This window comes from Podarcis vaucheri (assembly GCF_965113315.1).
Source record: "Podarcis vaucheri genome assembly, chromosome: 13".
NCBI lineage: Eukaryota > Metazoa > Chordata > Lepidosauria > Squamata > Lacertidae > Podarcis > Podarcis vaucheri.
In genome coordinates, this window is record NC_138751.1 from 6,688,348 (window position 1) to 6,711,099 (window position 22,752).

General features: G+C 50.1%; 1 protein-coding gene and 1 long non-coding RNA gene across 3 annotated transcripts in view; one reads left to right on the forward strand and one right to left on the reverse strand.

The window, feature by feature from the left end:
* PCK2 (phosphoenolpyruvate carboxykinase 2, mitochondrial) lies at nucleotides 1-20,116 on the reverse strand. Its single transcript, XM_082197652.1, has 10 exons — nucleotides 19,970-20,116; nucleotides 14,754-14,999; nucleotides 14,359-14,543; nucleotides 12,729-12,932; nucleotides 10,550-10,737; nucleotides 8,479-8,641; nucleotides 6,842-7,060; nucleotides 6,585-6,722; nucleotides 6,383-6,478; nucleotides 1-3,727 (listed from the first exon to the last, which is right to left on the reverse strand). Exons 1-10 carry the CDS (start codon nucleotides 20,104-20,106, stop codon nucleotides 3,273-3,275), a joined length of 2,031 nt encoding a protein of 676 aa, XP_082053778.1. The 5' UTR covers nucleotides 20,107-20,116; the 3' UTR covers nucleotides 1-3,272.
* The window catches only part of LOC309518149, an 11,950-nt gene continuing 6,732 nt past the window's right edge, over nucleotides 17,535-22,752 (forward strand). The window contains exons 1-2 of one of the 2 annotated variants that reach the window (XR_014213363.1): nucleotides 17,535-17,802; nucleotides 18,341-18,464. This is a non-coding gene — a long non-coding RNA (uncharacterized lncRNA). The remainder of the gene's footprint in view (nucleotides 17,803-18,340; nucleotides 18,465-22,752) is intronic. The other variant, XR_014213364.1, reaches the window with a different exon arrangement.

The window sequence follows — 22,752 nt, forward strand, 5'->3', positions numbered from 1 at the left end:
TTTATTTGTTGATATTTTTATTCTCATTCATGTTTGTTATTAACAGAATAATGTGCATTTGATTTGATTGGGTGTGTATTAAAAAATAAAAAATTAAGCTGCAGTCAAATAGCGAGCTCACACTCCAAGTTTCTTTCCAGTTGCTGCCTCACTTCTGGTTGAAATTCCACCAGTAAAAGTGTAGCCATACCAAATTTCCTTCTTTTCTGCCCTCCTTGCTCACTTTCCCCAACACCCCCCTGAAAGACTGTCACTTCTACCAGGGATGGAGGGGAAGAACTATAAAATCCCATTAATCATTTGCATATGTTAATTCCCTAAAATGTAGGCAAAGTGTATTCAGAACAACAGAGGGGGCGATTCTACCAACTGTAACCCACATATAGGAATGTAAAGAAGAGGGGGAAAATTAAAATTATAACACTGAGCACCAGTTAAAACAACAACAAACCTTATCTGATAACCAGCAGGCGGAATTATTTGCTGTAACAGACTCACATGGCTGTTTGGTGAGTGAGGACTCACGTCATGTAACTCACTTCTCTCATCAGACATCCCAATATGTGTAATAGGCGAAAAGCTGCCTTGTTGTGTGCAAAAACCTCCTCTAGCTATTGGCTGCACTGCTGTGATGTCACTCAATGTTCACGGTAATTCTAAATGCTCCGGTGGGGAATGTTAGCAATCGAATGTTGAGACAGACAGAGCAAGTTAGGTAAACAGTGTCCTAGCTGAATTCTGAAGAAGGTCGATGGTGGAGTTATGGCCACGGGAAACCGAAACCTTGACCAAATATAAAACCAAAGGCGGGCAACAAGTTTAACTTGAGTAGCATATTTTAGCCCACAAAGGATGCTGTTCTTATCTCACGTGTCCTAACAACAACCCTGAGGGGTAGGTGAAGCTGAGAGTAGTTTTATCCAAGGCTCTGCCATGAGCAACGTAATGGAGGAAAGATTCGATTCAGCGTCTCCCCAATCCAGGACCAGAACTCTCTCTGGCTGGCGTCTGATGGGTGGGTGAACTATAAAGTGTGTCTCTGAGTTGTTAATTTACCCAAAAGCCAACATGGGCGTACAGTATAAGTCTTCTGGAGAAGGTTGACTTGTTTGCTCGGGAATTTAATTGTCCCACACCTACTTGGCAGACAACTACTTTCTGGGGAACGAGCAAATCTGAAGTTGGAGTTGGGTAGAACCATTTTTGGGTATCGAACGGTTGCTGTGCTGGAGATGATGGTGGAGATTGAGTAATAAGGCTTGTTGGGCTTTCAGAAAACGAACTGGGCTGAGTTGCCATCATGCCGTGAAACGTTCTGACTTCGCAGCCCCCACAACACACAGAGAGAGGATTCAAGCTCCAAAAGGGTGTTGCCCGCTTCACTTAGGAGATTTCAAAGGCAGGCAGCGAAATTACGGTTTTGGCAATGAGCTTGATGGTTTAGTCGCATTCCGCCTCACACACCCCATTCGCAGGTTTGAAGCTAGATAAGTGTGGGGATTAGAGGCTGATTGTACAAAGTACAACTCTGGTAAACTTGGAACCGAAACAGCAATTGGCGTCTTGGGCTCAAGAAAGACAAACCAGAGGAGGGGAGGGTACTCCTGCTTGTGGATCCCGCCCACCACAAGACCATCTGATTGGCTGCTGTGAAAACAGGATGCTGGAGGAGATCAGCCACTGGCGTGATCCAGCAGACTCTCCCTACATTCTTGTGGACATTTGAAGTGCAAAGGTTTGCTCTTCAGCGCTGGAAGAACCGTCGAAACCTTCTTCCCCATTTCCTGATTTACAAACCATAAATCCAGCGGGAAGCACCACATATTGGGTGGTTAAAGTATGATGTTGTCAAATGCCCTACAATCTCTTACGGGCCTCATGAGATTGGTCCCTTATGTGTGCTGTTCAAGTAAGCCAATGTAAAGGAGGTCCGAAAGAGGGGGAAATGTGGGTTTAAACAGCCAAGGGGTTTTTGGGAGGAAGGGCAGGCGTTGGCATGAAACCTCACACCAGCTAAAAAGATCGCGGAACGGATTCCCAAGGGAGCATAGTACATTCATAGGAGCCACGTAAGCTCAGTGGCGTGTGTGCTAAGAGGTCCCCGGGATGAATCCTGGCATCCCTCGCTGATCAGCAAAGGCTTCTCTCAAAAGCAACTAACTGTCGGTGGATAAGATAAGGCTAATGGGTCAGACTAAGGCAGCGTCTTAAGTTTGTTTATCAACCGAAAGAAATAGGAGGAGAGGCTAGGCAAATTCATGGATGTGGCCTCCGTTGTGTTCCAGTTGGTGTCAAGTGTTAGCAATCGGCCTGGAAGCAAAGGATTAGCACTTACTTGTTCAGGTCTCTCACTGGAGGCTTCTAAGTAGTTTGGATGGCTATCTGTCAGGGATTTTGAGCCGGGACTCCTGCGTTGCAGGGGGTTGGACTAGATGACCCTTGGGGTCCCTACAGTTCTGTGATTCAGTTAGAGCTACCAAATAGGAAGGCTGGTCCTGAGGTTCTACTAAGGCAGGGGTGGCGAAAGGGAAGCCATTTCAGACATTGCAGGACTCCAACCCCCATAAGCCGCAGCCGGCGTGGCCAATGGCCAGGGATGATGGGAGTTGTAGTCCAGCAAAATTTGAAGGGGCAAAAGCTTCTCGGCGTTAAAGAAATGACTTCTCCTTTGAAGACCCATTGGCAGTACAGCCATCCTGGCTGGCAAACAACTGGTTCCACATCCATAACCCAAAGCTGCGTTAGAGGCAGCAAGTTAAGATTTGAGGACGTGCCGCAAGCTAGCCTGGGGTGTCCCTTTCCCCAAAAGGCTTTCCATCATCTTTTTTTGCAATGTAAAAGTCTTTCTCTAGAAGGAGGGAAAGGCATTCTACGAAAGGTCAAGAGCCACTCGAGAACAAAGATGGCACACAGACACGGAACGTAGACCCAAACGAGAACCAACGGGCAGCTGGTGGAACAAGATGGCGGGTCACTTCCACCCTACAACCAGAGGAGGATAGCGGCAAAGGAAAGGGGAAGCAAAGCAGATCAAGAAAATAAAGAAAGCAGTATGCGCGGCTCATGTTTCCTAGGAGGCAAGATGGCCGCCTCATGGCCAACGAAACAAGATGGCCGTCTCCTGAATGGCCAGAGTAGCTGGAAAGAAGTGGGGAAGGGACATTTTGTAAACAAGCTCCCTGTCATCTCCTCCATCTCCCACAGGAGGTGCAGGGTGTGTGTCTTTGGTCTCTTTTCTTCCGGAGAGCAGGTGTGTTCCCTTTCCAGGTGCCTCACATCTTCTTCACCCGGGCTTCCAAGGCTTCCAGTTCCTTCATCACTTCCTTGGGCAGGTCCTCGTTCACTTGTTCCGTCAGGTACTGCCTCACTTCCCTCACTTCTTGTTCCCAGAATTCCTTGGGCAGTGAGAAAAGCTCCTGGTAGTTCACCTTGCTGAGGCCTGTCAGGTCTAAGGCGCCGTCTTTGGGGATGTAGCCAATGGGCGTCTCCTTGGCGCTCTCCTCTCCATCGACGCGGCGGAAGATCCAGTCGAGGACACGGGAGTTCTCCCCGAAGCCCGGCCACAAGAAGTTCCCGGCCGCATCCTTCCGGAACCAGTTGACATGGAAGATCTTGGGAAGGCGGACTCCCTTACGGCCTTCCATGCTCAGCCAGTGCTCCAGATAGCGGCCAAAGTTGTAGCCGAAGAACGGGCGCATGGCGAAGGGGTCGTGCATAATGACCTTGCCTGGAACGATTTGGGGAGGGAGGGGAGCAGGGATAGGACACCTTAAACAAGTGTGTGTACGCCTCAGGTTAAACTAAGCTTCGTAAAGCTGTCTCTGAAGTAAAACCTCCCTCTTTCCATATACCGTATTTTTCGCTCTATAAGACTCACTTTTTCCCTCCTAAAAAGTAAGGGGAAATGTGTGTGCGTCTTATGGAGCGAATGCAGGCTGCACAGCTATCCCAGAAGCCAGAACAGCAAGAGGAATCGCTGCTTTCACTGCGCAGCGATCCCTCTTGCTGTTCTGGCTTCTGAGATTCAGAATATTTTTTTTCTTATTTTCCTCCTCCAAAAACTAGGTGCGTTTTGTGGTCTGGTGCATCTTATAGAGCGAAAAATACGGGTATTTTACTCCTCAGGGTACATATCTCGCTGTCCCTTCATAATAGAAGGCTGCTGGTTTTATTATTGTTAATAATACAGTGGTACCTCAGTTCGAATCCCCGCGGCGGGGTGCGCTCCCGTCGTTCGGTCCCAGCGCCTGCCAACCTAGCAGTTCGAAAGCACCCCCGGGTGCAAGTAGATAAATAGGTACCGCTTACCAGCGGGAAGGTAAACGGCATTCCGTGTGCTGCGCTGGCTCGCCAGATGCAGCTTTGTCACGCTGGCCACGTGACCCGGAAGTGTCTCCGGACAGCGCTGGCCCCCGGCCTATAGATGTGAGATGGGCGCACAAACCCCAGAGTCTGTCAAGACTGGCCCGTTCGGGCAGGGGTACCTTTACCTTTACCTTTACCTCAGTTTTCGAACATCTTCGTTGATGAATGATTTGGAACCCGAACGCCGAAAATCCGGAAGTAAATGCTTCCGTTTTCGAACATGCCTCAGAAGTCGAATGGCTTCTGCTGAGCTTTCTTTCAATTTTCTTCATTGAATTTGTAAGCTACACCTCAAATGTTTTGGAAGTCAAATGGTCTTCCGGAACGGATTACGTTCGAAAACCGAGATACCACTGTAATTGATGGCACTGAAAATGCTTGTAATATTTGATATTAATTGAACTCAATGAATTACCGTATTTTTCGCCCTATAGGAGACACTTTTTCCCCTCCAAAAATGAAGGGGAAATGTGTGTGCGTCCTATGGGGCGAATGCAGGCTTTCGCTGAAGCCTGGAAAGCAAGAGGGGTCGGTGCGCACCGACCCCTCTCACTCTCCAGGCTTCAGGAAGCTATCCGCAAGCCTGGGAAGCCCGGTGCGGTGCGCGCCCTGGGCTTTGGGCAGATATCCGCAAGCCTGGAGAGCCCAGTGGGAGTTCCCGCCAGGCTCCCTAGGCTTGTGGATAGCAGCCTGTTCTGGGGGCTGGGGTCGGGGGAAGCTCAGGCTTCCCCCGCCCCCAGCCCCGCAAGCTCCGGGAGCAATGGCGCAACCTCGCCTTCGCTCCCGGACCCCCAGCCCCGAGGCTAAAAACGAAGTGCGCCCTATGGGCCGGTGTGCCCTATAGGGCGAAAAATACGGTATTTGGATTGTCATACTGAAACCATCTGGTGCTCGAATGTTGCTATGTTTTTGTTGTGTTGTGAACCGCCCCAGGGTATATTTCTACGGAAAAGCGGTATACAAGTTGAATATATGAATAAGAAAAGAATAAGTATCTCTCAGCTCTGGAGCAATGCTCAAGCCTAGGGGTCATCCATGTGCCCTGCTGATGTTGTGGACTACAACTCCCATCTGCATGGCCAATGGTCGGGGTGATGGGAGTTGTGATGCAGGAACATCTGGCAGATTGGCTCCACCTGTTCTGGGCTACCTGCTTGCTGTCTTTGCCTTGTACCTGGAGCTCAGCCTGTGCTCTGACACCTCAACTTTCGGTTTAGACTTGGACCGTAAGCTTATCATTGCCCCACTACTGCCAGTCTGCCCATCTCTGGCTCCACCAATTACAAAAGTTTAAAGCAAGAGTTGGGAATATTCAGGCCTGGCAGCCTCTCTATCTGGCCCTCAGACTCTCCCCATAATAATTTGTTTCTTACACCCTGGCCATCCGGAATGGGTTGCCCCAGCCACTCTGAGCGGCGTCCAGCCAAAATGCAGAAAAAGTCACACATTAAAATCTTCCTGAAACAGGGCTGCCTTCAGATGTCTACCGAAAATTACACTGACATCTGACGGGAGCGCAGTAACACAGGGAGGGCACCACTACAAAGGTATACTTCTCAGTTGTTGCTCCTCTGGCCTTGCCAACTACTGGTGTGCAGGCCCCAGAATCCTGCCTGGGCGGGAATGTCTCCCTTTTGCTGAAAAATTCTCCCCACCCTTCATTTAAACGTACAGTGGTATCTCGGTTTAAGTACTTAATTCGTTCCGGAGGTCTGTTCTTAACCTGAAACTGTTCTTAATCTGAAGGACCACTTTAGCTAATGGGGCCTCCTGCTGTCGCTGCGCCGCCAGAGCACGGTTTCTGTTCTCATCCTGAAGCAAAGTTCTTAACCTGAAGCACTATTTCTGGGTTAGCGGAGTCTGTAACCTGAAGCGCATGTAACCCGAGGTACCACTATACCATGGCCTTGGTTCCATTACCCAAGGTGGGTGGGCAGCTCTTCCCTGGACTTTAGCCCTTGAGATGCAACCAGATCTAAATAGAAAACAGATCCACCAAGCCCCAGAGAGTCCTCACCTTTGTGTTCAGCGGCTGCGGTGGATTCCGATCTCATTGCGCTGCCCACGAAGACGCCGTGGCGCCAGTTGAAGGCTTCGTACACCAGGGGCACGCCTGTGGGGGGAAATCAGTTTAGTGGGTGGGGTCCCTCAGAGAGGTGGGGTCCCTCAGTGGGTGCCCACAGAGTCTGGGAGGAGGAGCGGGAGGCCAGGGAGCTTACCTGCAGGTCTCCTGCCCCCAAAGATGATGGCATCGATAGGGACCCCCTTGGGGGACTCCCAGTCCGGGTCCATGATAGGGCACTGGCGGGCTGGCGCGCAGAAGCGTGAGTTAGGGTGGGCAGCCGGCCCCGCGTCACCTTGGCAGGAAGAGAAGGGGAAAGTTCAGGTTACCGGGCTCTAGGCGCTCCCCATTCCCCACTCACTCCATTCTGTGCGGCTACCCAGAATCCTTTGCAAACAAGCCGCCCATCCTTGCCTGGTTTCCAAGGCTTGCCCTGCCAGGTGCTGATGGTCACTCCCGCGGGGATCATCTGGTCGATGCCCTCCCAGTAGACTCCCCCTTCGCTGGTCTCGGCCACGTTGGTGAAAATGGTGTTCCGCTGGATGGTGTGCATGGCGTTGGGGTTGGTTCTGGTGGACGTGCCGGGCGCCACCCCAAAAAAGCCGTTCTCGGGGTTGATGGCCCGCAAGCAGCCTACGTGTGAGAGGGGAGAAGATACTGAGCTGCAGAAAATTCTGCTCCGGATCCCAAGGCCTCTATTTCCCCAGCCTTCCTTCTCTCCTTCACACGAGGAGCCGCTGTCTCTGTGCAAGCTTCTCTCTTTCCACCCACCAAATCCGCCATTCCTGAAGGAGCGTCTCCACCCCCATTGTTCTGCCCAGACACTGAGGTCCAGTGCTGAGGGCCTTCTGGCAGTTCCCTCACTGCGAGAAGCCAAGTTGCAGGGAACCAGGCAGAGGGCCTTCTCGGTGGTGGCACCCGCTCTGTGGAACGCCCTCCCAGCAGAAGTCAAGGAAATAAACAACTATCTGACTTTTAGAAGACATCTGAAAGCAGCCCTGTTTAGGGAAGCTTTTAATGTTTAATAGACGATTGTATTTTAATATTCTGTTGGAAGCCGCCTAGAGAGGCTCAGATGGGTGGGGTATAAATAATAAATAAATTATTGTTGTTGTTATTATTCCCCTTTGAGCCATCTTAAGACTGGGGAGGTCGGGTGATCTGACCTCTCCATCTGCAGACAGGATGAGCGACGGACTACCTGGGAAATTAGGGGTGGCGGTACCTCAGTCCTGGGGGCCAAATACAGACCCACTAGGCTTTCTGCCTGGCCCTCTTTAGGCCACACCCTCTCTCAGCAGGCCACACCTCTTACAAGCTGGCTCTGCCCTCAGAGTGGTTTAACTGTCCTGACAGGGAACTCTAGGCATTGCAGCTTTGTGATATTGGCCTCCTAATGCCTCTCAACACCCTTAGCAAAATGACAGTCCCCATAATTCTTTGGGGTGAAGCCATGATGGTTTGAACTATTAATGTCAGGTGTGAAGGTGGCCAAGGCCCACAACCTGGAGTTAGTACCTTTTCTGTGTCCTTTTCCAACCTGAGGGGCCACATTCCCCTCTGAGCAACTGCCCAAGGGCCACCTGCCCGTGGTGGGCGGGGCCAGGGGCAAAAGTAGGCGGAGCACCAGGTGTAAATATCACCTTGGGAGCCAGAGGTGTTGTCAGTCGGCCTGAGGAGATGCCCTGGGGATAGTTCCAAGGGCCACACAGCAATGCCTGAAGGGCCACATTCTCACCCTTATGAAGCGTATTTATTTTTTCCCATTTTTATCCCACTCTTCAAGGAGCTCGGAAGAGGGTATATCAGCTCCCAGTCGCCTAACTTTTATCCATACAACAGCCCTGTGTGGTAGGGTTAGTCACACAGAGAGAGGGAGAGAGTGAAACTGGACAAAGGTCATTCAGTGATCTTTGCAGGCGAGCAGAGATTTGAACACAAGTCCCCTCATTCCGGCACGCTAAGCACTGCACCGTACTGCCTCTCATGACACAGCAAGCATGCTGAGCCCTGCTCCTCTCATTCCCTTCATGCCCCGGATCCAAACCCACCGTCACTGTCGAACTTCATCCACGCAATGTCGTCCCCCACGCACTCCACCCTCCAGCCGGGAAGTGTGGGGTTCATCATGGCCAAGTTGGTCTTTCCGCAGGCGCTGGGAAAGGCTGCGGCCACATACTTCTTCTTCCCCTCTGGGTTTGTGAGTCCCAGGATCTGGAAGGGGGAAATCAGCAACACGTAAATGTCTCAGGAGACGCACAGGGAGAGGAAGGTGATGCGCAGACGCCCAAACCCCAGAGACCCACGCGCTGGCAACGGAACCGAAATTTTAGACGAGTTTCTCGTTTTAAGAAATCTAAGCCAACTTTAGGATACATGCAATCAGATATTTGCAGTGAAGGCTGTTTGCGTCATAAAGCCTAGTGTGGTTTAAACTTTAATGAGACATTTCCATGTGCTCTTTCCTAATTTTCTGGCGCAGCAGGTCAGGAAATTCAACAGACGATGCTTTTATAGCACAGAGAGGCAGCAGAGGGTAGATCGTCATCTGTTGAATTTCTGCCTGTCACACAGTGTCTAAACACAGAGAAACCTTCCTCCCCCCCTTTTTTTAAGGAAGGAACTTTGGTTTCGCAATGAAACATAAAAGTACCAGAATGCATTGTAATAAATGCCAACCCAAAGCCATTATTTTAGACTAGCCTTCCCCCATCCTGGTTGAGGCTTTTGGAAACTGTAGTCCAAAGGATCTGGAGAGCGGCAGGTCAGGGGAAGCTGTTTGTCTAAACACCTGCCGAGTCTTGGATCAGAGGGTTATCCGAAGCAACTCTTTAAAATGGCTCAACCAGAAGCAATGGATTGTTAGGGCCATTTTTAAAATAATGAAACCTTCATAGAATCATAGAGTTGGAAGAGACCACAAGGGCCATCGAGTCCAACCCCCTGCCAAGCAGGAAACACCATCAGAGCACTCCTGACATATGGTTGTCAAGCCTCTGCTTAAAGACCTCCAAAGGAGGAGACTCCACCACACTCCTTGGCAGCAAATTCCACTGTCGAACAGCTCTTACTGTCAGGAAGTTCTTCCTAATGTTTAGGTGGAATCTTCTTTCTTGTAGTTTGGATCCATTGCTCCGTGTCCGCTTCTCTGGAGCAGCAGAAAACAACCTTTCTCCCTCCTCTATGTGACATCCTTTTAGATATTTGAACATGGCTATCATATCACCCCTTAACCTCCTCTTCTCCAGGCTAAACATGCCCAGCTCCCTTAGCCGTTCCTCATAAGGCATTGTTTCCAGGCCTTTGACCATTTTGGTTGCCCTCCTCTGGACACGTTCCAGTTTGTCAGTGTCCTTCTTGAACTGTGGTGCCCAGAACTGGACACAGTACTCCAGGCGAGGTCTGACCAGAGCAGAATACAGGGGCACTATTACTTCCCTTGATCTAGATGCTATACTCCTATTGATGCAGCCAACACACAGAGGTAAACTGCTGTTCTGGAGAGTTAATGGCGTTCCCCAAATTACCCACGATGCTTTGGAGGCCGTTTCAGCCATGAACACTTATTTTGCAGTGAAAATCCTCACACGTTTTCCCACAAGGCTTTGCACTTACACACCCGCCGCCGTGGGTCCCCTTGACTGCCCTTCCACCTGGGCCAATGCCCTCTGGGTCCTGACGAAAGACCTAAAAAATTCACCTCCGCCCCCCCCCCTTCGCTTCCATGCGTCAGACCCATCCTCGCACATTTGGGATTTCAGCAGTCCTCTGCCACTCATTAACCAATTAATATTTGCTCGTTAAATATCCCCCTGAGGCAATGTAAACACCCCGTTGTCCTTTGGCCTTGCTCCCAAGCCCCACATCCCTTCCCCAGTCCTGGCTATCAAGCCCCGGCCGAACCCAAAATGAATAATATCCCAGGCTCCCAGAACCCTTTGCAGGAAATCCATTGCGCCGCTGCCACCCGGCATGCGAGACTGAACCTGCAAAGTCAGGACCGGCCCCGGGGCTCTGTAAAGAGGAGCCAAGAGTGCCTCTGAGCATGTACAGACTATGAAACTGTGGAGGGAATTTAGCCACTGACTCCCAGTTCCCCTCATCCTACCCCATCCCTCTCACCAGCATATGCTCTGCCAGCCAGCCCTCGTCTTTGGCAATGCAAGAGGCGATGCGCAAGGCGAAACATTTCTTTCCCAGGAGGGAGTTGCCCCCGTAGCCGCTGCCGAAGGAGACGATTTCTCGGCGTTCTGGGACATGCGCTATGAGGGTCTTCTCGGGGTTACACGGCCAGTTGTTCACCAATTCATCTGCATTTGGAGGAGATAAACCGACGTTGGCAATCTTATGGAAGAATTCCGCACCTGCCTCTGAACAACAGGACTTGGAGGGTGTCCCAGCAGCTGTACTGGGGAGGGGAATTACTGGTTTGTTTTGTTCCGGTTTTTTTATGCATTTTGTGGTTTTATCTTGCGGTTTTACGCCGTGAACCGCCCTGAAATCTATGGATAAAGGACGCTATACAAATTTAATACTAATAATAATACTATAGGAAACGAAGGCCGCATCCACACCCTACATTTAAAGCATTACTATACCCCTTTAATTCTTAAGGAAATCAGCCCTGAGTGCTGATTTTGAATGGATGCTTTTGAATTCTGGTGCTGGAGGAGACTCTTGAGAGTCCCGTGGACTGCAAGAAGATCAAACCTCTCCATTCTGAAGGAAATCAGCCCTGAGTGCTCACTGGAAGGACAGATCCTGAAGCGGAGGCTCCAAGACTTTGGCCACCTCATGAGAATAGAAGAAGACTCCCTGGAAAAGACCCTGATGTTGGGAAAGATGGAGGGCACAAGGAGAAGGGGACGACGGAGGGCGAGATGGTTGGACAGTGTTCTCGAAGCTACAAACATGAGTCTGACCCAAGTGCGGGAGGCAGTGGAAGACAGAAGTGCTTGGCGTGCTCTGGTCCAGGGGGTCATGAAGAGGCGGACACAACTAAACAACAACAACATATCCCTTTAAACAGCCATGGCTTCGTCCGGAGAATCCTGGGAGCTGTAGTTTGTCATGGTGCTCTCAGATCAGCCTTCTTCAGATAGTTCTGGATCACAACTCCCATCATCCCTGACCATTGACTGAGGGCGGTGGGAGTTGTAGTCTGACAACGCCTGGGGACGCAAGGTTTGAAGAACACAGTCTTGGGAGACCCCTTCACAGAGCTACAATTCCCAGAGCTCCCTGTCAAGAGGATTTGATTGTTAAACCACTCTGGGAACTGTATCCGTGAGAGGGGAATGTGTGTCTCCGAAAGACTCTTAACAAACTACATCTCCCAGAATTCCTTGGGGGGGGGAGCCATGACAGTTCAAAGCGGTATCACAGAGCTTTAAAATGTCTGGTGCGAATGTGACCACGCTAAAGCTCTGACTCTTTAAGGATCTTTGTTAGAGCTAAACAAGGATCTCAAAAGAGAAGATAGACAAGGACTGGAAGGTGTTTAAAGGATACTTGCATAACCATATTGAAAAATCAGAACTCCTATTAGAATAAACAAGGTCTGTTATAAATACTGAAATACTAAATAAGATGGATAACAATGTGTAACAGAAAAAGAAGTAGAAAATTGGTTTAAAAGTGTGTGAAAGAAAGTAATAGAAGTGGAAAGAAATTGCAATTGAGTAGATTGGAAGTCTAACACAAGGGTGGGGTGAGGGATGGTGGTGGGAAAAGGAAGTATCTGTGGGATTGAGTGTGGATATGTATGAATATTTTTAAGGATTGTATGGCATGTATGTTTATATTTGTAACATGTATGTATTAATGTTGAATTATTTTAATAATAAAAAAAATATTTTAATTAAAAAGAAAATGTGTATCCAAACTGGCCTTTCCCCACACTATCTCTCTCTGCTACTAATAATTTAAGCAGAAGGAAGTCTTTAGCAGAGTTTTTGCACTACCGTATTTTTCGCTCTATAAGACGCACCAGACCATAAGACACACCTAGTTTTTGGAGGAGGAAAACAAGGAAAAAAATATTCTGAATCTCAGAAGCCAGAACCCTGCCCCTAATTCCCGCCTGGCAGGGGGTTAGACCACATGACCTGGTCCTTCCCAACTCTACAATCCCATGATTTTAATTCCGCTAGCAGCCATTGCAAAACTGACCAAGGCTCAGTGGGGACCAAGGCTCAGCAAGCGGCTGCTTCGAAACCCGAGCCTCGTCCCTAACCATTGGGGGGGGTCCCAAGAGGGGTGCCACCCCCCAGTTCCAAAACCCCAAAGAGGACCCTCTCACCTTCCAGGGGTAAAGGTCGCCCCACCGAATGCAAGCACTTGACAAACTCCCCGTCGCCGAGTGTGCGGAGAGCGGCCGTCCCCATCCGGGTCATGATCCGCATGCTGGCGACCACGTAGGCCGAGTCCGTGAGCTGGATGCCGATCTTGGAGAGGGGCGAGCCGATGGGTCCCATGCTGTAGGGGATGACGTACATGGTGCGGCCTGCGGGAGAAGAGGCACAAAGGAGACACAGGCGGCAAGGTTATCGTTTTCCAAAAAATGGGAAAGCAACAGCGTCCCAACTGAAACAGACTGGTTTTCCAAAATGATGGAATACTTCCATATTGCTGAGCTAACAGGGAGGATAAGAGGAGACATAGTACAAAAAGTGAATAAGGAGTGGACTAGGCTGTGGGTTAAACCACAGAGCCTAAGGCTTCCCAATCAGAAGGTCAGCAGTTCGAATCCCCGCAACGGGGTGAGCTCCCGTTGCTCGGTCCCTGCTCCTGCCAACCTAGCAGTTCAAAAGCACGTCAAAGTGCAAGTAGATAAATAGGTACCGCTCTGGCGGGAAGGTAAACAGCGCTTCCATGCGCTGCTCTAGTTTGCCAGAAGTGGCTTAGTCATGCTGGCCACATGACCTGGAAGCTGTACGCCGGCTCCCTCGGCCAATAAAGCGAGATGAGCGCCGCAATGCCAGAGTTGGCCATGACTGGGCCTAATGGTCAGGGGTCCCTTTACCTTTTTATCTTTAAGGTATACATCAAAATTTATGTGGAAAAAGTAGAATTTCTGACAGATAAGGAGTGGATCCAGAAAATGATTAGAGTGAAAGGAGAGTAAAGTTAAGATAAGAGATTAAAGAAATAATGAAATGCGTTTAAGCTAGTTGGAAAAATAAAGTAGCAGAACAAGAACGGCTGGAAGTCAAGTCACTTGGTGGGTGTCCGTATGGGGCAGGTGTGCAGGTATGTTGATATGTATAGTACAGGTAGGCATTACATAGAGTAGTGTAGGTATGTTTTGTGTTATGAAAATTAGGTAGTGTGTTGCGTACGTGTATTGTGTAAATGTATATGCATGTGTTTTATATGTTAATAAAATAAAATATAAAAACAAAAAAACCCAAAAGAGTCATAGGAGGGGAAGGCACAGGCAGGGGCACGGCTCAAGGAAGAGCCATTGGGTCGCTGAAGGACGGTTTCGTGGGTGGAGCAAAAGGACAGGCCTATGGACGGCTAGAGAAAAAATAAACTAGGTCCAGGAGGAATTTAGGCCCATTGCTCCGCCCAGACACTGAGGTCCAGCTTTGAGGTCCTTCTGGGAGTTCCCTCATTGCGAGAAGTGAGGTTACAGGGAACCAGGCGCAGGGCCTTCTCGGTGGTGGCGCCCGCCCTCCCAGCAGATGTCAAGGAGATAAAGAATGACACAACTTTTAGAAGACACCTTTAATGTTTGATGTTTTATTGTGTTTTTATATCTGTTGGGAGCCTCCCAGAGTGGCTGGAGCAACCCTGTCAGATGGGAATTATTATTATTATTATTATTATTATTATTATTATTATTATTATTATTATTATTCTGCTAATTTTGCCCAACCCTCCTCGGAAAGCCTCCCTGTCCTATCCACTGTCTATTCTCTCTTTACCTTTCATGCAGCCAGGAAAACGCTCATCCACTGCTCCCTTGAATGTTTCGGGGTTCATCCAGTTACCAAGCTGCCCTTTGACCCCCGGCGCAGGAATGGGCACTGTGTCCCTCTGGTTTTCCGTCACAATGACCGTACGGCTCTCCACTCGTGCGACATCCTTGGGGTCGGTCTTGGCTAGCCAGCTACGTGGGAAGACAGAGGGGAAAAGCGAGGTTCGTTCTGTCCCCCAAAAACCTCTGTGTGGCATAGCCGACCAATGACAGGATTGTGGCTGCAGTGCCCACATCCCCCGGCCAGTGGTCCCGCAGAGCCACCTCCCAGGATGCTCTGCAGGACATGCGCTGGCCATGCGCTTCTGGGGGCAGCCACCTCCCGCCCTCCAATGCGCTCACCAGTTCTCGTATTTCCCCAGTGGCTTGATGACGCCTTCAGACTCCAGGTAGTTCAAGATTTTGACGTTCTCCTTCTCAGTGCCGTCGCAAATGTGGACGCTGTCCGGCTGGCAGAGTCGCACCCCGTGGTCCACAAACTCCTTCACCCGGCTCGAAAGTTTGCCCAGGTCCCCATGGAGCACCCGTGGGGCATGCGCCCAGCGCACTGGGGCTACAGACCAACATCTGAGAGAGGAGGCTCCAAGGCTGCAAGAAACACACACACACAAACAGAGAGACAGAGAGAGAGAGAGAGAGATCAAGCATGGAGCCACATGAGCAGAAGAAAATAAAAAGGAGTGGAGCTGGAGGAAACATAGATGGGCACCTCAATTTTCCCAGAACTCTTGTTTTGCCCAGGCCTCTCCCGAGTCCTTATCAGAGCATTTAAATCGTGCAGAAATAGGCAGAGAGATTCCCCCGGGGGCACCCACAACCTTCCAAAGTGTGCAAATTGTACGCAAGCTTGGGCAGGCAAAAACCGGTGCATGCGCGACCCGTGAGCATGTGTGCCGGAGTTTATGCGCAAAGCCAGACGCCTGCGTTCCCCAGAAACTTTAGATGCCGCTGCACAACAGCGCGGGCGCATTCCCGCACCAGAGGCCCAGGTGCCTTCCTCGTCGTTTTCAAATCTATAAACAACACATTGGGAATGCGCAGGTGGGGTGCGCTTATCTCTATGCGGCTCACGTTTATATGCAACATCCCCCCAAAAGTCAGCGTCCCCCCCCCAAAAAGCTACCTCCACCTCAAGGTTGAAACCAAACGTGTTAGACAAGCTGGAACCACACGAGAAAAATGAGGACGTGGAACGAAACAGCTCCATCGCCAAAATGAGCGATAATGGGAGTGTAACTTAAATTGCCTTTTGGGAATGGAGAAAAGGTATAGCATAAATGCTGGCAGATTTCCCCACAATGCACAACAGCGCCTGGGGCAGCAAGAAACACTGAGATGAATACTTGTAATGGGTGAAAATCTGAAGTACTGTATTTTTTGCTCTGTAAGACTCACTTTTCCCCTCCTAAAAAGTAAGGGGAAATGTGTGTGCGTCTTATGGAGCGAATGCAGGCTGCGCAGCTATCCCAGAAGCCAGAACAGCAAGAGGGATCGCTGCTTTCACTGCGTAGCGATCCCTCTTGCTGTTCTGGCTTCTGAGATTCAGAATATTTTTTTTCTTGTTTTCCTCCTCCAAAAACTAGGTGCGTCTTGTGATCTGGGGCGTCTTCTAGAGCGAAAAATACGGTACCTTTCCCTGAGTCAGACCATCGATCCACCTTGCTCCTTATCGTTTACACCGGACAAAAGTGGCTTTCCAGAATTCCAGGCAGGGCTAGAAACTCAAGATACATAAACTAGGCAGTGAATGGATCCTTGAATCAGGATTACAGTCGCCAAAACCAAAGATCCATTTGCCATTTTGGGTCTGGACGGCTCTGAAGTCGTATTTCCCAGCATGGCTTTTTGGTTCCCAAAATTCATTCTGATTGTGCAGATAAAACATCACGGCTATAATTCGACAGGATGTGTTGCTGGTGCGAGAAAACAAGGCATATCCAAGGGTCCCCAGGCACGGGGGGAGACTTCAGGCAGCATCCTGGCACCTGAGCATATTCACTCAGCCAGAAGTGGCCAGTAGCCGGGTGCAAAATGCGGCTGGCGAATTTTGAACGCTGGTTTTGGGCAGGGAGTCTTACCCGGAAGGATAGAATCTGGGGTTTTCTGGACGCTCTACCAATGAGCTACAGCCTGTCCCCTATGTGCAAAGCAGAAGGTTGCGGACGGGAGAGGGTGGCAGGCATGCCGCCTTGCTGGCAAGCTCCCCGCTCAAAGCGTATTTTCTTTTTAAAAATAAAATATGGCATTTGCAAGTTATCAGGAGGTTTGCTCAAGGGTGAAATAACAAGCAAGTGCCCCAAGGCCTTTGTCGCCAAGGCAAGCAGGCAAATCCCACTGGCAAAGCCCAGCTCCGTGCCTAACACGAATGCACCATGCGCCACAAAACTCCGTGTGGACACTCGTGAACTTGTGTGCGTGCGACCAGGGTGACTCTCCTTTCCTCAGAGGTTTTTAAGCAGAGGTTGGGCGGCCATTTGTCACGGCTGCTTTTGTCGAGTGGGTTGGACTAGATGACTCCTGGGTCCCTTCCACCCATAGCTGTCCACTTTTCCCTTTTCTTGCGAGGAATCCTATTCGGAATAAGGGAATTTCCCTTTTAGAAAAAGGGAAACCTTGACAGCTATGCTTCCACCTCTCAGATTCTAGGACAGGCTTCCTCAACCTTCGGCCCTCCAGGTGTTTGGAGACTACAATTCCCATCATCCCTGACCACTGGTCCTGCTAGCTAGGGATCATGGGAGTTGTAGTCCAAAAAAACAAACAAACATCTGTAGGGCTGAGGTTTGAGGACGCCTGTTCTAGGACAATATCGACGGCTGTGGATCTGTGGACCCTAGACTGTTTGTGAGCATGTACGCACCTCGCTGACCCTTGCACGGGAGATCTGGGGAAAGGGTTTGCTTCTCCCACCCCTGGGATTGGCAGAGGACCCACAGCAGGAGCAGAGGAGCCTTGGCTGGGCTCCAGGCGGCAGGACAAAGGGCAAAGGGCCAGGCCACACGGTGGCGTGGACTTTCAACCGAGCCAAGGCACCCGGCGGAGCGGGGGGGGGGGACACGTCCCGGCCATGCCCCCAGGGCGCCAGGTCGGAGGCCTGCCTCCGTGCGGGAACATGTTGTTCCCAGATAGAGGTGCAGGCCCTCCCCGCCTTGCCCCACAGCTCCTATGTGGCATCTCCCCACTGCCACGGGGAGTTGTCTTAATTAAAAAAGAAAGGGGGGAAGGCAAGCCTAGATCAGATCACAAAAAATATGCACTTTGTCTGCAACTTTGCACGGGGCGGGGGAGACATTAAGGAGACTGGATCCTGCTTCGATCAACCAACAACCTCAGAGGAGAACTCCGGCCCCTACCAGGGGTTTGAACCCAGGACCTTCTGCATGCCCTACCTGTGAGCTACAGCAATTCCTCTCCCCCACTGATTTCCTCCCCAGCCGCTTTGACTCCAACGCTGCGGGGACCAACAGAGTCCTTCCGATTCAATCGGAGCGGGTTCAGTTTTTGCACCTTTCCACCTACCTAACTGCTCGACCTCCGACAGGACACTTAAAAAAGAAACAACCCACCGGCCTCAGTTTTCCATCTGTAAAATGGGAACGCTTGATGTGTGTGGCGGGGAAGAAGGACTGTCTTGCAGACAGGCTACAAGACGTCACAATGGATTGTTCCTGCAGAACACTCCATTCATTGTTTTGTTTCATTTAAAAAAGTGGATGCACACCACAAGAATCCTGTGATGTCAGTTTCCTCTTCCCTCCCGTAACTTTTTCCTTGTGTGTCATGTTTTTCCCCCCTTTGGGGAGGGGGTTAAATGATAAGCCTGTGGGTAGCGACTGTCTTGTTTTGATTGTATGTAAGCCACGCTGAAGAGCGGGGTACAAACGCTCTAAATAAACCAACCATGACTGAATATTGCTCCCATTTTACAGGTAAAGGAACTGAGGCACGGAGCAAGAGAGAGAGAGAGAATGTGACTGTCCCAAGGCCACAAAATGACTCTGTGGCAGAGATGGGGCTGGAAGCCGTGCGTGCGACATCCCCACGTTTTAAAATGTGCGTATTTGCTTTACGGCCACCCCCTAGCTGTCGCCGCTGCTCCCATTTTACAGAGTGGCCCTGTTTGTGTTTTGTTTGTGTGTCCAAAGGCTAAAGAAGGTAGCCAAGGTGAGGTAATCTGGAGCCAGGAGATTGACAGCCATAAAACGGGATGAGTTCAAGCTGGAGGCTTGCATGGAGAGGATGAGACCCAGTGCTGCAACTGGAGATTGCAGCGTGTGTGTGTGTGTGTGTGTGTGTGTGTTTGTTTGCAGGGAGAGAGATCTTCCTGCAACTCTTTAGTACCCGGATTAGTGTACCAGCCTTGGTTTATCTGGAGGAGGGCAATTGAAGAGGAAATATTAAGAGCTGTTAAAACAAAGCGGAGGTGATTGGGCTCCGGAGGTTTGCTGTTTCCTCTTATGGGTAAAAGGTTGTAGTGGAAGGGGGGGAGGGTGTTTGTGGGTGACGTGGAGAGCGAGAAGCAGGAGGCAGAGGCGGAGGAGAGCCTAACAAACAAGGGTGGCGTTGCCAGAGCAAAAGGACCCATCTGTGTCCCCTGGGTGCAAACACTCTGCCTGCAAAGGAAGCAGGGCACCCAAAATTTAGAAGCTCCTTTGCACAATTGGGGTGGGTACAGTTTTAGAGTTTTAACCTCAGAAGGGGGTCCACATTTGCATCTTAGACAGGGGCACAGACAAGGAAGGGAGACAGACAGAATAAAGGGAGGGGGGCATCTCTAAAGGAGATATAGGCAGGATCATCAAATCTCAAGAAATGGAAGGGACGGGGGGGGGTGAGGTAGTCCAACCCCCTTGCGATATTCAGCTATGTGTCAGGAAGGAATACATGAGCACAGTTAAGAAGGGACAGGAGGCCTCCCTTGGCGGAAGCAAACGGCTCCCAACGTCTTATACCCATTTCACAGAACGTGCAAACTGAGGCTGGACTTCTCTTCACCCCCAGGGAGACAGTCCCGTGCTTACTCCAGTCACATGAAGTAAGAGGAGCTTTTTTTCTGAATGGCATCACGTTACTCTAAAAATCACATGCAGATTATTATGGAATAAAAACACACCAGGGAGAAGGGGCATGCTTGTTTGCTTTTTGCAAGGGTATTTGTCTCCCCATATTCTGCCCGCCCGCCTGCCTGCCCCCCACTTAAGCGAACCCCTCTCCTCCAGGACCACCCCAAAGAAGAGTGGGGTGCAAAGCAATCGCTATGGGGTGGGCGGAAGGCTGAGACCTCCCAACACCCTTCGAAGCGAAGGTCATTCCCTTGAACTCCATGAGATCTGCCGAAAAGATTGAAGCAGGAGTTGGGGGGCCAAGGATGGGATGGGGGGGTGGAAAGAGAGAGGGGGGCAGAGGCTTGGAGAGGCGAGATCGCGGAGGCTGGAGACTGGGGAAGAAAGGGGAAGGGGGTTCAGCGTTGCATTGAGACGGGGGTGGGGGGTCAGGGAGAGTCAGAAGTGGGGTGCAGACAGAGGGAGTCGAGGGGGCCACGGCGGGCGTGTGCTCACCCCAGGATCCGCGTGTAAGGCGCCGGCATCGCGTCCCCCCTTCCCGCAGCCCCCTCGCAGCGCAGGATGGACCCAGGCGTCCGGGCGCCCGATTTAAAGAGGAAGGGGGAGGAGACCCACGTCCTGGCCCGCCCCATAGGCTGCTGGGGGACGGGCCCCCCGCCCGCCCCGCTCCTCCTCCTCCTCCTCCTCCGTCCTCCTCTCCACGTTGCCGCCGCCTGCAAACGGGCATGATGTAAGAGCCGCCCGCAATTGCCAGGAAGGGCCGCGGAGGGAGAGGCAGCGCTTGACTCCAAGCCCTGCCACTGGGAGTCAGGCACGAAGGGGTTAAGAGCGCAGAGGAAGCTGCCGGGCCAGGTCACGCCCCCTCCAAAAAAAAGGAAAATCAGGGCTTTTTGTTTTATTTTTGCAGTCTGCCCTCTGAGATCATCACCGACTTGGAAGGGAGCCGAGGGTCATCTAGTCCAACCGCGTGCAATTCTGCCCAACAGCTGTCCCTGCCTGGGCTCGAACCACCAACCTTCTGGTTAATAGCCAGGCACACTGACCCAATGGGCCACAAAGGTCTGAACTTTGCTCCGGGCTCAGATCGTGAACAAGGCGTTTTTGTGTCTCTAGACCTGGGTTTCCGGAATTCGGGTCTCCGGTTGTTTTTGGACTGCAATTCCCATCACCCTGACCACCGGTCTTGCTAGTTGGGGATGATGGGAGTTGTAGTCCGAAAAGAGCAGGAGACCCAAGCTTGGGGAAACCTCCTCTGGACTAATAACTTTGTTGTTGTTGTTTAGTCGCTTAGTCGTGTCCGACTCTTCGTGACCCCCTGGACCAGAGCATGCCAGGCCCTCCCATCTTCCACTGCCTCCCGCATTTTGGTCAAACTCATGTTTGTAGCTTCGAGAACACTGTCCCACCATCTCGTCCTCTGTCGTCCCCTTCTCCTTGTGCCCTCCATCTTTCCCAACATCAGGGTCTTTTCCAGGGAGTCTTCTCTTCTCATGAGGTGGCCAAAGTCCTGGAGCCTCAGCTTCAGGATCTGTCCTTCCAGTGAGCACTCAGGGCTGATTTCCTTCAGAATGGAGAGGTTTGATCTTCTTGCAGTCCATGGGACTCTCAAGAGTCTCCTCCAGCACCAGAATTCAAAAGCATCCATTCTTTGGCGATCAGCCTTCTTTATGGTCCAGCTCTCACTTCCATACATCACTACAGGGAAAACCATGACTTTAACTATACAGACCTTTGTCAGCAAGGTGATATCTCTGCTTTTTAAGATGCTGTCTAGGTTTGTCATTGCTTTTCTCCTAAGGAGCAGGCGTCTTTTAATTTCGTGGCTGCTGTCACCATCTGCGGTGATCATGGAGCCCAAGAAAGTAAAATCTCTCACTGCCTCCATTTCTTTTTTTTTTATATATAGAATTTTTATTGGTTTTACAAAGTTTTTAAATAACAAACAAACACTTAAAGAGACAAACATACACGTATAGTTTCATAACATATTTTCATAAACCTCTTTTCTTGGACTTCCCCTTCCCCCCCCTTTCTGCATCCCGATGTCCATAATTTTTAGCAACTCCCAATTGTTACTTCCAACCTCTGTCATCTTAGTCCTCTCTATATTCTGACCTTATATCACTGTATCCCTTTATTTCTAAAAACCAGAACACTTTAACATTCATTAAGTTTATAATAGTCCTTAAGGTAGCTTTTAAATTTTCTCCATTCTTCTTCCACCGTCTCCTTTCGTTGGTCACGGATTCTGCCTGTCATCTCAGCCAATGTCATATAGTCCATCACTTTCATCTGCCATTCTTCCAGAGTGGGTAGATCTTGTGTCTTCCAATACTTCGCGATGAGTATTCTTGCTGCTGTTGTAGCATACATAAAAAAAGTTCTATCCCCTTTTAACACCAATTGGCCAACAATGCCCAAGAGAAAGGCCTCTGGCTTTTTAGGAAAAGTACATTTAAGTACCTTTTTCATTTCATTATAGATCATTTCCCAGAAAGCCTTAATCTTCGGGCACGTCCACCAGAGGTGATAGAAGGTGCCTTCAGTCTCTCTACATTTCCAACATTTATTATCGGGCAAATGATAAATTTTTGCCAGCTTGACTGGAGTCATGTACCACCTGTAAACCATTTTCATAATATTTTCCTTTAAGGCATTACATGCCGTGAATTTGATACCAGTGTTCCATAACCATTCCCAGTCAGCTGACATGATATTGTGCCCAACATCCTGTGCCCACTTGATCATAGCCGATTTGACTGTTTCATCCTGTGTACTCCATTTCAGCAACAAGTTATACATTCTAGATAAACACTGCCTCCATTTCTTCCCCTTCTATTTGCCAGGAGGTGATGGGCCCAGTGGCCATGATCTTGGTTTTTTTGATGTTGAGCTTCAGACCATATTTTGCGCTCTTTCACCCTCATTAAAAGGTTCTTTAATTCCTCCTCACTTTCTGTCATCAAGATTGTGTCATCTGCATATCTGAGGTTGTTGATATTTCTTCCAGCAATCTTAATTCCGGCTTGGGATTCATCCAGCCCAGCCTTTTGCATGATGAATTCTGCATGTAAGTTAAATAAGCAGGGAGACAATATACAGCCTTGCCGTACTCCTTTCCCAGTTTTGAACCAATCAGTTGTTCCACTTAGGAACATTTAAACTCATTTCTGTAACTTCAGGGTTTGGCCTAGATGACCCTTCCAACTCTACAATTCTATGATGCTAAGTTTTGCTGCCTGGGTTTTCTTGCTGCTGTATAGAGCAGCACAGGAATC

Excerpts from the sequence above, each read along its gene's own strand:
- PCK2 (XM_082197652.1), bottom strand. The coding sequence starts at position 20,106 with ATGGGGCGGGCCAGGACGTGGGTCTCCTCCCCCTTCCTCTTTAAATCG. Across the intron at positions 8,642-10,549 it reads GGCTGGCAGAGCATATGCTG|ATCCTGGGACTCACAAACCC; the intron begins GTGAGAGGGATG and ends TCCCCCTTCCAG. Across the intron at positions 6,479-6,584 it reads TGGGGGCAGGAGACCTGCAG|GCGTGCCCCTGGTGTACGAA; the intron begins GTAAGCTCCCTG and ends TTCCCCCCACAG.